This window comes from Spodoptera frugiperda, chromosome 14 (assembly GCF_023101765.2).
Source record: "Spodoptera frugiperda isolate SF20-4 chromosome 14, AGI-APGP_CSIRO_Sfru_2.0, whole genome shotgun sequence".
NCBI lineage: Eukaryota > Metazoa > Arthropoda > Insecta > Lepidoptera > Noctuidae > Spodoptera > Spodoptera frugiperda.
In genome coordinates this window covers 225,478-243,288 of record NC_064225.1, presented here as the reverse complement: position 1 = coordinate 243,288, position 17,811 = coordinate 225,478, and the positions used below count along the sequence as shown (strand labels likewise).

Genomic DNA, 17,811 nt, shown 5'->3' with positions numbered 1-17,811 from the left:
ACATGGGACTTATAAGCTCATAACACAAATGGTGAAAAGTGGGTGTACATTGTAAAGCGGCATTACGTGCCGTAATGTGTACCTCTGTCTACCCCTTCGGGGTTAAAAGGCGTGACGATGCTACATTTTTTTATAAAATAAATCTTATACAACGCAGTATAAACGGAAGCATGTAGTTATAATATTGACTATTGAAATGAATGTTTGGGACGAGGTAAAATTCTTGCGGTCGATTTGTTTACTCTCTAGGGACGGGACAGACCAGCGGGTAAACCATAATTTCACACCACGGATATAATAAATATACTTGTTTAAATTATTTTCCCTAATAACACGTAATAAACGTCAAAAATTGTGATCAATTTACACCAAAGGAATTAAATTGTGTATTAATGAAAGTAACTTTATAGTTTAAAAAATTTGTCTAAAAATTTTAAAAAAGAAGAACGGTATGGAATGATGACGGGGTGATGAAAATTAAAAATCTATTTAGTCCGTCAGTTTGGCAACAAAAAAATTATTAGACACGTATTTTTTATTTCGCCGTATAAGAAAACAATATTTAGATAAAACGAATCGAAGTTTAAAAGTAACTAGAAGTGACATCACGCGATATTTCAAATCGACATATCTTCGAAAGTATTTTGTTTCCATAAAAAACAAAAAATACGTGTCTCAAGATTAATGAAAATAATCTACAAGGCGGAAATTAAAATTAAATCTAGTCATTTACCCTAAACATTTTACCGGCCCATTTTGTTACCACGAAGCCCATCACTACATCACTACAGGTTCGGCCGTGAGAGGCGTCAGCAAACGAACTGACAGGCCCTTATTTAATTACAATGACATAATGAGCGGGCACCACACCACACTACGGCCGAGATCATTCAACTTGACTTCAAATATAATTTAATTGACTTATGTTGGTATTTCGTTGGTACGGCGCTGTGTAGTTAAAATATGTAGGTATATGAAATGATGTAGGTAGACTATTGATGGTATATTTTTAATGAAGTGTGGCTTCCTGACTAGCTGTCTACTGTTATGAAGGGACGTTATCATTTAGGCATAGTTGTAGTCTGCTAAGACTATTTAAAAAAAAAAAAAAGGGAACCGCCTTATTACTTTTAGGTGACAACCTCAATTGTTTAAGTCAGGAAATATACCTAAAACTACCCTTCTCTTAATTCTGAAAAATAGTAAGTTAAAATCGTTTTAGGTAAAAATAGAAAGTCAAAATCAATTAAGCCAAACGCGAGATAATCGCGCACAAACATACATTACATACAGATAAAACAGAGAACCTCCTTTATTGAAATCGGTTAAAAAGAGACTTAATTAAAAAAATATAATAATGTAGCTTATAACATACTGCATATAAAAAAATCACTATAAAGGCCAGCACATCATACTTCATTCAATTTCTTAAGTTAACTATTTCAACTAATTACGAAACACTTATGTTTTCAATCGCATTAAACATTTCTACATCTTACATAAAACCTCTATACATTATATAGACACATATCTTATCCAAATAATACATAAGTTTTGCAACTAGCTAATTATTTCATTCATACAAACAATAAGCGCTAAAACAAAACACTACAAACAATTAAAAATTGTTATTTGAAACAAATCCCCGCGAGTTTCATGGCCCCACTACACATCCTCGTTGGGCCATTGAAAGCATTAAAGCGTAAGGTCACGACTACACTGGTGCGTGCAAATCTTCACATTTCGTACCTTAACGAGCTTTTAATTTGTGTGTAACGACGCTGTGGGGCTTTTAAACTATGCACAGAAAGTTAACTTTAAACTATATTAGCTAAACCGGCAAACTTCATACCACCTTTTAAACCTTCCCTGGACTTCCACAAACGATATACAGAATAGAATCAGGCGTTACTTTAAAAAAATCCATGGTACACTAACGATACAATAGATTTTTAGTTTTATTGTATGTAAGATAAGGTGAAAAGTGGGTGTACGTACGTATAGTGGCACTACGTGCCTTAATGTGCTGCCTACCCCTTAGGGGATAAAAGGCGTGACGTTGTTGTGTTGTGTATGTAAGCGGAATTAAAACTAAAAATCTATTGTGTTATGAGTGTTCCATAAACAATTTAAGACCATAATTTACCAAATCGATAGAGCCGTCTTCGAGTTTCAGTGAGATTAACGAACAGTAATTGATTCTTTTATATGTACTAGCAAACCCGGCGAACTCCGTTTCGCCACCAATAACTTTCCCTGTTTTCCTGCTTTTCTCTTTCTTTGAAATTTTTCCTGAATTTTCGTTCGTGCGTTCTGGAGTTATAGCGTCAGGAAGGAAAACCCGACATATCTTTATACATTCAAATATACTTAGATATAGATGTAGGTACTAAACCTTCTGCCTATATAGTTATACTGTAACAACTAGTGATGTGACCTTGCGCGATATTCGATGAGCAAAACGAAGGCTAACCTATAACTGTGTTGGGCAAGTTTAATACCACACAGCTGCACATCAACCTATACAAAACCAGTTTACCATGGTCTCGCTTTGTATCATCTTCCCCCACATTCAAAGTTCAGTTTATACTGGTTTTATAGCTAGTGTCCAAACCTTACCGCCAAGTTAATTCAATTGTAATGCCTTTGTTTTTTGTTCAATCGTATATGTATGTCGTCACGCCTTTTATCCCCGAAGGGGTAGGCAGAGGTACACATTACGGCACGTAATGTCGCTATACAATGTACACCTACTTTTCAGAAAATGTTGTAACTTGTTAGGTTGAGCCAATATATACCGGGCACATTTCTAGACTCTAGAAATTTTCGAAAACTCGAAAATAGTCCAGCATTCCTTTGCCCGACCCGGAAATCAAACCCAAGACCTATAAGATGCCCGATAGGGCTATTGCCCGATTCGGAGCTGCGGATAACGTAAAAGGCTACTGGGGCTCCGGCTCAAAGCAGAAGGAACGGGATGGTTTTTAGTCAGTAAGAATCTGACACTCCCTCCCGCCAGGCCCAAGGCGGGAGAAGTCATTAGATGATTTTCCCCCTCAAAAAAAGACCCCTTGCCCGGATGCACTTGCAACAACTCGGCCAACGAGGCAGTTTTTTGTTCCATTATAATAGCAATTATTTTCTATTAACAACACCTACTTAGTGCGCCGATTGTATCGAAGCCTGTGTCTCGCTAATGGACGCAAAAACTGCAGCTATCTGCGGTCAGACCTCGATTTAATTGAAAAAAATAAAACCACATACGAGTACATGAGATCGGTTGACGAGAATAGAACGCGTAGAGAAGGCAATGTTGTGTCGTCATTGGTTTTTACGGGATTATTTAATAAGTTAGTTGGAGATGAACAAAAACCGCTATAAGTGGACCAAGTATCAGGAAAGACCGGTGCGGTATTTAAAGATCATAACAGAATAACGTATATAAGGGACAATTGTAACAGAAGTCGCACATAGACTATCGACGAGCAAATCAACGGATGACGGATCATATGAATATCCTACATCGCACATGTGAATTTTACATGGATAGAAAAATCCCAACGAACAACTGTTGGGCAGAAAGCCCGCCAGGCATGATCACCTCGCCTGGTCGGAGGATCCTCCTTTTCTTAGGGAACTTTACTCTCTGTTCCCTAAACAACGTTGTTCCATTTTTAACCCCCGACGCAAAAAGAGGGGTGTTATAAGTTTGACGTGTCTGTCTGTCTGTTTATTAAATGGTTTTATTTAGCTTGACCTGTTTGTTTGTTTGGATCAAATTTAGTAATTGGCAATTAACCCCCTTCCTGACGTCCGCTCGGTCTGGTATTTGGTACACACTCTTAATCTTGATGACCATACAATGTAAGCACATTAAAACCGTTTCACATAAAACTATTTTTATGTATTACTTGTACTTTGTCTAGGTTTTATAAGAATCCTCTATAATTTAGAAGAAATAAGATATGAATTAAAATACCATTCGTACTAAGCCAATATTCCGTAAATGTAATCTTGTAAACATTGAATTTGGTAGCCTATTATTTAATGTATTATATACATACTAGCGGACCCGACAGACGTTGTCCTGTCTACACGTCTTTAATTTGAAAATTTGTCGGATCCAATGTAAAACATTCCAAAATCAACCACTACTAATAAATTAAATAATAATTAAAAAAAAAAACATTGTCCAGCGGATAAAATTGTGAATCTAAACCATTCTTAGATCCCCTTGAATACACACAAAAAATTTCATCAAAATCGGTCCAGTCGTTTAAGAGAAGTTCACACACTTACAGAAGAATTATATACCTATATAAAGATAAACGACACTTACCTCATCCTGAAACGTCCGATGCAGACTCTCCTTCGTATACTTCTGGTCTCCTTGTTTCAAGATGGCGGAGCACTGCTTCAGCAGAGCCAATCTCGTTCGCTCTTTGGCACATTCCACCTCCATGATGGACGGCCTATGTCCCGTCCTGGGGACCCCGAGACAGTTCCCATCAAACTGCCCATTGGCTGCAGATACCACCAACTGTCCATTCTTGCCCACATCCTCGTCCCCATTCTTGTCCAAGTCCACAGTTTCGAAGTTGGTCAAAATCTCCGGAGTTTTACCGTTAGATGCCATGTCTGTTCGTTGTTGAGTCTATGGCATTTTTTCACATCATTTCACTGTTTTTTTTTTGGAGGAAGTTGTTCTATAAGGAAAATTAGTTGCGAATTTGTTACAAACTTTCTTATGAATTGAATATTATGATGTAATCTAGTGCTATTTATCAATGACCAGGTCACCCATCTACATTTTAACCGCACCCACCGCGCCTTAACCTCGGAACCTAGCCTCAGGGTGCAACAAAGGCTCGCAAAACTCATTTTTTAGCAATAATTGAGTCAGTGCTCCTATTACAGAATCACCTGTCTAAATATCTACATCAATTCTACTTCTAAATTGACTCGTATTGTTATCAGACTAAGGTGTGTTTTAGGTTGTGGTGAGAATTGGCGAGGAACTCGATTAATCTTGCGGTGTAAGTGCCTACTCAGTTGATTATCTGATTCATTCGGGCTCCATACATTACGTACAATGATATCGTTATAATTCAAGTGATTGATACGTCGCCGGCGCCGCTTCAGCTCACTAATTGAATTATTTCGATTGTTTTGGTTATACGGTTCCGTAGTCATCTTAGTATAGGAGAAAATGTTTTACGAGAATTCTTAACAGTCTTAGGACCAGATCATCATCAATACAGTTACTATTTACTTCTGAAATATGAGTCTGTTCTACATAAAAAGGTTTACCGTAATATACTTAACAGATGAATTCAATATTGCAATTTAAAAGGTTCTGTGATTCGTCAACGACTCAAGCAATCAATATTCCATTGGTACAAGTCATTTATTTTATTTATTTATTTATAAAGGGTTTACCAACAGCTTCTGTGTAGATAAAGCTTAAAGTACAATTTTTATATGTCTAGGACTTACACAGTTGCCAATTATAGGTTAACCAACATTCACAAAAAAAAGACATAATAAGTACCAGTAGAACTAAAATGAGTACATGTAAAATAAGAAAGTAATAGTAAAATAAGAAAGTAATAGATAGATAAGTCATGCTGCGAAGCGTGGGGGATTGGGTTGCCGTCTCCTCCTTCTGCGAAGCAGCCATGATAGCTAAGGAGGAGGCTGTCGAGAAAGACACTCCAGACGTCCGAGCCACCGTAAGTGTGGATCTGTAGACGGCGAGCAAGGGCAGCACACCGCCCGTCTAGAATCAAACCCTCGTCCCAATAAGTTATCAGACCCCCCAGATGGGGTCCAATAAGTCTGATACCGACCCGGAGCTGCGAACTGCCTAGCAGATATCCGGGACTCCAGCTCGGAAAGCAGGAGTAGGAACGGTCAGTAAGAGTCTAACACTCTCTTTCGCCTCACCCAAAGTGGTGATTTTTCCCAAATACAAAAAAAGAAGGAAGATATTCTACTCTACATTATAATAAGGATAGTTCACCTGCACATGGTTTGTAACTATTGTTAAAAGAACAACGGAACTCCAAAACTACGGTCATCAAAGTGTAATAAATCAGAATTAATCAAGTTTGCGAATTTAGTGAAAGTTTGGCCACTCCTTACATACCTCCTCACAATCAGTGGGTAGCACTAGTACTATGTGTGTATGTGTGTGTGTAACTTAGGTATTATTATTCAATCAAATTGTATTTTGGTCTCGTATGTCATAATAGGTAGATGTTAAAATATCAAAGTAATTGATTTTTAACTTTATTGTTTTGTAATTAAGTTCAAATTGCATTCAGGAGAGATTTTTAAGTATATTATTCGTCAATCAAGTGTAAACTCTATTACTTAAAGAGATTAACTTCATCATTTCTACAGACAAAAAAGGATGATAGAGGTTATAGACTAATTTGTATTCTAGTGCTATACGCATAAAAATCGAATTTGTTCGTATACAGGGTGACTTTGAATTCGACGTATTCCTCTCGGGAGATGATAATACAACTAATTTCCTACAAAATTAGCCCTGAGGTCCTTGGGCGGAAAGTGGCTAGTTTCTGAGATATTCAACATTTTTGGTTTTTGTAAAAAAATCCCGAATTGACTACAAAAACATCAATAAATAAAAAAATACTGGTTGGATTTTAGTTATTTTAGTTTTAATCAGTTGCCAATATATCAGTTATCATTTATAAATACTAATAATGGCAGAAATATCATTCGTTTTAAAATAGCAAGTATTTTCTTATCAAATTTTGTTTTGTGTCACTAATTTGGTCAATAGTAAACTAGATTTATTTCGAAAAAAATATATGACACTAAGCGTACAAACCATTAGAAAAACTTCCTTGGTTTATTAGCTACCCAGAAATATAAAATTATTTACAAAATTCTCAAAAACAAATGAATTAATTGATGATTAGTAGAGTGTAAAGAGAAAAGGGCAATTACAAAAACATCTTGATTTGCAAAATTTTGTTCAAAGTGACCTCCCTTACGACGAAGACATGTCCGAATATGCTTCCTTTTCTCTATGACGGTCACTCTTGGACGGAATATGCGTCTTTTTTCGTCAATATCATCAAATATATTTCGGAGAAGAAGTTCGATACACGGCCAATTCCGTCCGCATAAACAAGGGATTTCATGTAAAAAAAACAATCGTCGTCAGATTCTGGACTCCGTGTATGTCATGGAATTGGACCCTCCTGCCAGTATAACGCGTGGGAATTGAGGTATCCTACCATTGCCGCACAGTAGTAGTCCGATAGTGCACTGGACAAACTATCAAAATATCTATTATTCAAAACCAACGTAAACAATTATGTTTAGATGGGTGTGTTAGGATGGGTATCATAAATAATTACCTACTTGATTGGACTGTACTTTTTATCTAACAATTTATAATATTAATTAAATGGTAAGAAATATGAAGAATTTTTAAGGAATAAGCTAGGGTCATTGTTTTAAATTTGAATTTAGAAACAAGATGACGAATGTATTCGAACACGACAATTGTTCAGGTCACTATCAAACTACGGTGCGGCTATGGTTGAATACCTCGGTTTCTACGTGTTATATTACGGCAATTTATTTATTATGGCAGGGGGTCCAGCTCCATGGCATGCACGGTGTCCAAAATCTAACGACGATTGAGTTTTACATGAAATCCCTTGTTTAAACGGACGGAATTGTCGAAACATATTTGAAGATAATGACGAAAAAAGACGCATATTCAGTCCAAGAGTGACCGTCATAGAGATAAGGAAGCATATTCGGACATGTCTTCGTCGTAAGGGAGGTCACTTTGAACAAAATTTTGCAAATTAAGATGTTTTTGTAATTGCCCTTTTCTCTTTACACTCTACTAATCATCAATTAATTCATTTGTTTTTGAGAATTTTGTAAATAATTTTATGTTTCTGGGTAGCTAATAAACCAAGGAAGTTTTTCTAATGGTTTGTACGCTTAGTGTCATATATTTTTTTCGAAATAAATCTAGTTTACTATTGACCAAATTAGTGACACAAAACAAAATTTGATAAGAAAATACTTGCTATTTTAAAACGAATGATATTTCTGCCATTATTAGTATTTATAAATGATAACTGATGTATTGGCAACTGATTAAAACTAAAATAACTAAAATCCAACCAGTATTTTTTTATTTATTGATGTTTTTGTAGTCAATTCGGGATTTTTTTACAAAAACCAAAAATGTTGAATATCTCAGAAACTAGCCACTTTCCGCCCAAGGACCTCAGGGCTAATTATGTAGGAAATTAGTTGTATTATCACCTCCCGAGAGGAATACGTCGAATTCAAAGTCACCCTGTATAGTCAAAGGCATTGATTCTTTTAATTACTTCATTTATTATCACAGCGGCTTTTCCAAACTCATACGACCTTAAAACCTTCAAAAAAAGAGCGTATTCTTTTCTAAAAGACCAGCAACGGGCCTGTGACGCGTCTAGTGTTGCGGGTATAAATGGACGATGCTAATCGCATACCATCAGGTGATCAGTCTACTCTTATCCCTCCTATTCCATTAAAAAAAAAACCGCCCGAGAAAGCCAAAAAACTAAGACCCTCTACGATCACAAAATAACTAGACCTAATACTCTATAAAAAAAAATCATTCCGTTACATCGCATCACTATTTCGCAATGACACCTCGTTGCTTTGACGTAAGATTTGGCGCGTAATTTGTCAGCCAACTGTCAAAATGACATTGACAGCTCAGGGGACAGATTTAATTAATTAATTTGGTTAATCCTTTCGCTTGCTTACACAAACATTGGGCGGAGAAAGTTGTCTATGTCTTAAATCTATGTTTCCTGTTGTTAGACGTATTCAAGGAGCTTATGATACGCTTCGATGCGTATACGCAACTTGATTTTAATCGCCGTTAAGTCTATTGTTGTCTCTGTTATTGGTTTGTGAATGATTGAGACGGAATATAGGGTATTAGGTGAGATATTTTATCTTAATTCTTGAAGATATAGACTACAATTTTCCTGTTGAAAATAATTAGATTTTCTTAAACATCGCCTAGACAGTCAGTGCGTTAGTTGAGTGATCGTTCACTACCTTAAATTAATGCGAATACTTTTCGGTTCCGATGCATTTCATGCACTCATAAAGGGTATTTTTTAAGAAAAGCAGTTTGAGTGGATCGGTCTATCTAATCATATAAGACTTATAGAATAAAATGTAAAATAAACAATGAATTTATTTTTGTAAATAGGCCACAAAAAGCACCACCACCCACTGACTACTCTGAGAATAAGTGCCAAAACAAACTTTTTTGGAACCTTATATTACTCCATGTAGAGTAACTTTTCCTCAAATAATTATATTAGGTACTTCTTAACACGGCTGAACCTAGTTGTAGTTATCATATGAGACCAAGATTTGAAATAAATCACGATCAACTAGATGTCTAACCGGCGACGAACAAATTGATTCATTAGTTAAGAGTAGTTATAGAACAAAATATTCAACTAATACAACACAATATTTCATCTTGGTATTGTATTTTAATGTATTGTAACACAAATAGGCAATAATTTATGATGGCTCGGTCTCAGCGTGTCGCTGCGGCTGCTTATGTTAATCTCATTCAAATGTTGATTGATCGTGGATTGATGATACCGATGTGTTAGGTCGGGTCAATGGTTTTATCTTTAAATGAAATACTACATTACTGCTTAGGACAAAATAATGAAGCAATTTTGCTAGCTACTTTTTTGAGGAGGGGGGGAAATCATCCAATGACTTCTCTAGCCTTGGGTGAGGCGAGAGGGAGTGTCAGAGTCTTACTGACTAAAAACTACCCCGTTCCTTCTCCTGCTTTTCGAGCCGAAACTCTAGTAACCCGCTAGGCAGTCTACAGCTTTGCTAACTACTTAGAATCATACTTTATTACTATGTAAATATTTTACACTGACAGAAAAACTATTTGTTGACCCCAAAGCATTTTTTTTACTCATATCTCTAATTGATAACGTTAATTTTGTATCAAAATTCAGTTAAATCGATTAGCATTAATAAACATCTCGATAAATTTTGAGGAATCTATAAATTAATCATAAATTATATACCGTCTCTAATGATCACATCTAACAGAGCATTGATAGAACATTAAAATTAATTTAGTTTCATAGTTATATCAGTTTTTTCCGTTTCCATGTGATTTTCGGGAAAGCCTTGGATGAAATATCCCCACAAATTTTCAGCCAAATCTTTGATACCGTTCTTTAGTTTTAAATAGTGTAACTAACTTCGACTTTTCTTTATGTATATAATATGTATAGATTTATTGTACGAAAAGGTTTTTTTAGCTTGAAATTAATCCACCTGTTTAATTAGCATTACGTGACGATGCGTTGGTACTCGTAACATTTCGCTAAACACCGAGAGTACACGCCCACGTAAACGTTAAGGTGTAACCAGCCTGCCAGCGTCTAACGTGTAACAGTAACTCGCGTAAATATTCCACGCTGGCCAATGTTAGTCTGTTTGGTACTACGTACAGTCTAAACTACTGAGCAAATTTTGATGAAATGTAATTTGGTCTTTTAATAATTATCGTGAGACATACTTAATTAACTGAAAGATAACTCAATAACTCAATGGCAATTGGCGTTCCATTGTCTCTGCCTACTCCCATGGGAGACAGGCGTGAGGTTATGTATAACTCATGTATATTAATGGAGAAAGATCATGGCTAAAAATAAAATAAATTAAATAAACTTGGTTGATGTAAAGAAGTCGGTTAAAAACCGGTGTATTCAGTTAAACCACTCTTATTTAGAGTAGCCCCATAGTCCCGTAGTGCACTATACCGGGCTGTTGACAATGATTTCATATCGGGCGGTTGAAAAGCTAATTGATCTAAGCGACATTTTTGGGTGATATTGAGTTATCACACTAATATTATAAATACTTGTTCAGTCATTTACGCTGAAACTACAGAACGAATTTGATGGAATTTGGTATACAGACATGATATGAGCTGACTTGGTTGATAGGATACTTTTTATCCTACAGAATTGGTGAATTTATCTCGATCAAATGATATGAATTTATTCAAAAGATGTTAAAAAAATATTCAAACTGTGTTAAAAAAATTATTCCAAAAGGTGTAAAAATTATATAATTTAAATAATAGAGATACCATAAGCCGTATTATGTGATTAGATTATTTATACTCATCAAACTGGTTTTGTGTTTATTTTTGTCACAATACTTACTACATACTACAAACTATGCGGATTTCGGTATTCGGTTGGCGACTACGGAATTATATTTTGCTGTTTATATTTATAGAACTCAAGTTCCTATTCGTAGGCACATTTTTTATTGAAATCAATAATTTTAATCAACTTTTAAATCAATAAAATTATAGATAACTAGCTTCTGCCCGCGACTTCGTCCGCGGAAAATTAAACAATGTAGGGTTGTACTACTCCTAACATTTAGGTGGATGAAAAATAAGCACAAAAAATTTCATCAAAATCCGTCAAGCCGTTTCGGAGGAGTATAGCAACGAAAACTGTGACACGAGAATTTTATATATTAGATTTATGGGTATTTAATATTCGAGATTAATTTTTAAAACATTATTCTTAACTAAATCTTTACCTTTGCTAGAATATTCTCTTATGTAATGAATATATTTATAACCATAATTAACCAAAACATCTACTTACTACTAAACAAAAATATCAATAGATCGAACAAATATTTGTTTCGTGCGAATAAAACATTTATTTACTTAATACTAAATTAATGCCGCACATTACTACACGCGTCGGTCATTTTCAAATTAACACTAAAAGTTTAATAATTTTCTTAACCAATAATTTCCGCCTATCAAGGGATAGTGTTCAAAAAAATGTTAGAAATAATCTGTTCTATAATCCCATACGAGACTGTGCTCTAATAACAAATCACCCTGTAGAAGGGTAAAAAGTAAAAAGCATTTTTAAGCTTTTTATTTCTTTAAAATATCACCATATCTGTTATATGATAATGTACAGTTTCAATAAGTTCACGCTTTTATGATTGCGTAAAAATGCAAAATATGTCTAATTTAATACCAAATTTCTTCAATGAAAGTTAAGTTAAAATATCAAGGAAGATCACAAAAGCTCCCGTCATTAAAAAAAAATCACCGTATATTAAACAACAGTCCAAACACTACAATACCGCAACTAATTTTCCTTATACAAAAAAAAACGAAAAAAAAATCCAACTGACCCACTTTTTTTTCACAACACAACAAAAAATATCCAAAAAATAATCACGTCACACCACCGTTCAACAAATTTTCACAAACCGAAAAAATAATACCGATTTTTTCGAAATATCGGATAATCGGTGTCTCGATTCGATTTTTTTTTTCACTATCACTTTGTATGTCGCGCCGTGATCTAAGTGTTGATAGAGGTGCGCGCGCGCCGTGTTCTGTCACAGTGTGAGTACTGCGGGGGTTAGAGCGGGCATCTAAACGAGCCAGCTTGAAAGCTCTTTAGGCCTTTATTATATCATGTAGGTACCAAAAACACATTTGTTTTTTGAAAAGATTTGCAGCATTTTGTGTGACGTTTTTTTTTAAGCTTTTAGTGATAAGAGGCTTGTGTCCTAGTAGTACCCTAGTAGGTTATCAATTTATTTGTTAAGTTTTTCCATTTCATAATGAAATTCGAGTTATTTTACGAACACAACTAGCAAACATGAGAGAATACAATTTTTAATTTTCCACAATTTTATCGTATTTTTTTATTCAAGGATTTTATTATCCTGCGTCGTCGTCGTATAAAAATCACACCACACACAAACCTAGAATAACAATTATGGATCACAAAGAGTTATCCCGTATAGTTAAGGAAACTGACGATAGATTATGCGGCAGTCGATCACTCAACCACTGCGCTAACAATGCAGTCATTATGCTACTAATCTTTATTTGTAGAATAGAGATTCTATATATCTACATATAGATAAATAGAGATCTATCTACACATATATGTACAGTTTGTTTGTCCCTATTTTCATATGTATGGTTAAATCTTTAAAACTACGCAACGGATTTTAATGCGGTTTTTTTAATAGATAGAGTGATTCAAGAGGAAGGTTTATAATTATGTATAATACATGCATAATATATCACCATTGCACCCATGCGAAGCTGGAGCGGGTCGCTAACTCGCTAGTATATAAATAGAGAGAATATTTGTAGAATAGAATAGAATCTCGATTCAAAATGACAGTCAAGAACCCCACTTTTAATTAATAATTCCTCCCCCATTTTCCAAAAAGCCAACACCGATGACGTAACCTGCTTGGACAAACAGCGTGTGACGACAGATGTACCGATGTACAGATGTACCGACTCATTTAAACACTCGTCTCATCGAGCTGCTCTCCAAATATACTTTCACTTCGGTCAATACATACTTTATTATGTATTTATATTTATATTGGTTCTGTTCGTGACTCAGCATGTATTGATTATGATTGTGTACGAAATTATCTTGTTTGTTTTGTTATTGGGTATTTGGTAGGACGAGAAATGGTTTTCCCAAGTTCAATTCCCGATTCCCTAACTACTACTAAATTCCTTCCCCAAAAAAGCTGGCAACGCACTTGTATCGCCTCTGGTGTTCGGGTATCCGTGGGCGGCAGCAATTACTTACCATCAAGTGATCCGTAGGCTCGTTTAACAGCAATTATCATAAAAAAATATCGTCACGCCTTTCATTCCCAAAGGGATATTGTTGTTCGTTCTTCTCCATTCGAAGCTCCATCGTAGGCCGCATCATCACTTACCATCAGGCGAGATAGCGGCAAAACGTCGGCCCATTTAACATAAAAAAGCTACACTTAGGAACGAGCACCTAGCTTCACTGATAGACAGACTGGCCGACAATTCAATTTGACGTTTCAAAAGTGCCTAATTTAGGATTAATTGAAATGAATGCTTTAACTTCGATATTTAATTACAACTTAAAATTGTATTGAGTAGCGTTTCAATATTCAGACGTTAGTTCTATAAAGTTTCTGTCTAAAATCTAGATCATTGCACAAATATTGGACTAAGACCAGTCATTTATTTCCACAGTGTCAATCAAACCCAACCCAATTTCGCCCTTTATAAACTGGCTACACAATGATTAGCCCGCGGCTTTGCTTATTACAACTCCATTATAATAGTAATAGTTGGGAATTAATTAATGTTTTACTGCGTTACGGGCCTGTCTAGCTGTCTGTCTGTGTATGACATGAGTGATTATAGTGTTGTACCTCGTAGGTACAGTTGGAGGGAGTGGGACTTTTGAATGTTGTGTTCTAAGGTCGAGTGTCGCTTTGGCTTGATTCAATTCTGAAATTTTATTTATTTTTAATCATACTTTATGTAATTGGTGGATTAGTGCCTTGAGCATTTACTAACAGTACAGCGTCTTTGCCTCGTTGTTCGAAATCGCTAGTATGGCTGCCAAACATAATGTCTCAAATTCAATTCTAGGATCGGAGAAAATTCTACATATGGGGCCCAGTAGATCAGGAGCTGCAGACAACGTAACAGGTTACCGGGGCTCCAGCTCAAATCAGAAGAGGGAATGGAGTGGTTTTCAGTCAGTAAGAGTCTGACACTCCTTCTTGCTTCACCCAAGACGGGAGAAAACAAAGAAGAGAGAAAAAAATCGGAGAAACGTATCAAATATAAGATTTATTGATTTTGCAAAGACAGGCTGTCTTGGTTTCAAGTATAGTCGCGCCTTTTATCCTCGAAGGGGTAAGCAGAGGTCGACATTTACAGTACTTAATACCACTGCATAATGTACACTATTTGACTCACAATTGTAGGTTCACCGTTCACATTGGCTCCAGAATTCAATGCAATTAAAAACATATTGATGTGTTTGTTTGTGTTGCAAGAGTAACAGTACAATAACAAATGTATCGGTAGCGACTAGTGGTGTAATTAAACGTATTTTATCATCGGCCCCGATTGTGGACCCAATCGATTTTTGACCATATCTGCCGTTATTTATATCGATATTCAATATCGATTTCGGTAACACTGTAAATTATTACGTATTGCGAAATTGTATTAATATAATATAATAAATATGTATTTCGTTTGGGGTCGGTGATTGTATTTTTATACGAAATATTTTTTATTTTATTTTAATACATATTTTGGATTCGGTGTCATCAAGTTGTTTAATAAATCGAATTTTATTTTAAACTCGTTTCTCGAAGTGAGTCTCCGATTGTTGGTTGTTCAACAAGTTATGGCCGAACAACCGACGCCGAACAATTTCGCAGGTCAACATACTTATGATCCTTCTCAATGTATGTTTTATTTTTAGGAAGTTTTGTACAAATGACTGTTGCAGTTATGCGATCCTGGGTCTAAACCCTTAATAAAGAAGAGTAAAGCTTTTGCCAAACGACGTTTTTGCATTGTCCTGATTAGCGCGTTAAGCTTTTGCACTGTCACGGGCTACTGATAATGTTATTGGCAGGGTGACTGGCTGCTGTGCAACGCGTCGCGGATTCAAATCCCGTATCGGGCAAAAATGTGATAATGGCATTTTCTAAGTTAAATGACCTGATAATTCATGAAATCAGAAACTTTGGCGGTACCTCACGCCCGTGTTTCGGAAGCCGTTGGTCAAACGCGGAACCTCTTTCCGATCGTGTCAATTTAGAGATTGAGGGAACAGAGAGTGCTCCTGCGTAGTGCGCACAGTCTAGTTAGACAGACTGGCCACCGTAGTCGAAATCAATCAAAGTCACGTTTTAATATTGTTTAAAATTCTTCATTTAACCGGTAATGGTAACACATGAATGCAATAAATTATTGAGTATGAGTATTTTTTACAATATGCCTAGTAAAATGACACGCACTACATTAGTCTTGTATAAGTTCAAAGCCAAAGTACGAACAGCCAACAACTTGAACTTTAGCTCACATTTGGAGTTACGACAGATGGGAGACAGATTATACACAACTCCCGTCACTTCGCCGCGACACTCCGTGCTGCACACATTGACAAATTACCGAGCACACTGACAGCGGTGGACTTTGACAACATCACTAGTGCGGGCTAGTGATGGGGTGATTGCTGATTGTTATCGATTAATTATTATGAAATTGTAATTTGATTGGTGAGAATATGTGAGCTTTTAGAAACTAATGCTAGTTTCATTTTGGATTTGCACACACACACACACAACGTCACGCCTTTTATCCCCGAAGGGGTAGGCAGAGGTGCATTACGGCACGTAATGCCGCTATACAATGTACACCCACTTTTCACCATTTGTGTTATAAGTAACATGTAATAGGGGGTGAGCCTATTGCGATATACTGGGCACAATTCCAGACTCCGTGCTACCACTGAGAATTTTTGAAAAAAGCCCAGTAATACTTTGCCCGACCCGGGAATCGAACCCGAGACCCCTTGTTCGGCAGTCGCACTTGCGACCACTCGACCAACGAGGCAGGCATTTTGGATTTGACTTTGACATTAGGACATAAAAATATGTAGATTCAATTGTCACACATGTTTTACACTATAAATTAAAATCAAAAGTCAAGTCAAAAGAAAGTGGTTTAGTTTTGTCAATAGACTACCTACCACCTAATACTATAATTCCCATAAAAAATCCTCAACAGCTTAAAGCAATACTTCTAAAATGCTTTTTGCATTTTAAAACATCATCGACAAACAAACAAAAATAAACTCCCATCACTACCACCACAGCGGCACCTTTGATCCAAATACGGTAGAGATGTGACACTATCGGTAATCTTAATCCCCGGCGCGGAGATTTAATTTAAATAACATCAGATTAATCCCCGGTTACGATGACAACCTGCTAGCTCGGCTTAATTTCAATGTTGCACTTGTTTCATTAAAACTTTAATCTTGGCCGGACAGATTAAATTGGACAATTTTATTTTGAGGCTGGTGTTGAAGAAATCAATTTTTATTTGATTTAACTTTTTGATGGCTGTGTTAGTGTGAATACTACATGAATATCTATTGTACGCTATGCTTTTTTGTTATAAATATCTTACAAATTCCTAAATGATGTTTGTAAAATTTCGCAAGTGATATGAAACAGGTCTTACTTCTAAAACTGAAGTCTTTATCTGAATACCTAATACACTGTTAATGATTATGTGCTACGAAAGGGCAAAATATTTGCTACACATTTTAGAATTTTTCTCTTATGTCATAGCTGCAATTATTAACATACAATTTAACATATACATGACACCCAGACTCAAATAAACACATTGTGATGGTCACACAAAGAGTTACTCCGTGCAGGAGCTTATCCCGTTTCACGGCAGCCAGTTGTCCAACCGTGCAGTCCACTTAAAAATGTCCCACAAAGTATAAAATTACTCTAATTTCTGCACTAGTTACTGGCAGGCTAGGAAAAGGAACCGTCCATACTCTCCTCGTATTTACAGTTCAAATAAGGAACATAATTGGAGTTATCAGATTGTATTGAGTTACGCGCGCTGTCACCCGCCGCCATTGTATGCTAATACCACAGAAACTAACAAACGCAGCGGTTTCATTGAATTACTAGGTTCTAGTGTAGTTTCGTACCATTTTGGTTTATCTTGGACTAACTATTGTTTTAAGAGAACGTTAAGGAATAGGGAATAATATTTAGTTTTTAAGACTTTGCTTACAGTATCAATCTGTATTTTATGAATAAAATAATCCTTGATTACTATAGATATAT

The 17,811-nt window shown here is 35.9% G+C and overlaps 1 protein-coding gene across 2 annotated transcripts in view; it reads right to left on the bottom strand.

The window, feature by feature from the left end:
• The window catches only part of LOC118279333 (NADPH oxidase 5), a 69,548-nt gene extending 57,035 nt beyond the window's left edge, over positions 1-12,513 (bottom strand). The window contains exons 1-2 of one of the 2 annotated variants that reach the window (XM_035598998.2): positions 12,292-12,513; positions 4,340-4,706 (exon numbers count right to left, since the gene is read on the bottom strand). In XM_035598998.2, the coding sequence (XP_035454891.2) occupies positions 4,340-4,636 (297 nt within the window). In that variant the 5' untranslated portion in view covers positions 4,637-4,706; positions 12,292-12,513. The remainder of the gene's footprint in view (positions 1-4,339; positions 4,707-12,291) is intronic. The other variant, XM_035598999.2, reaches the window with a different exon arrangement.
• Positions 12,514-17,811: the final 5,298 nt, after the last annotated feature.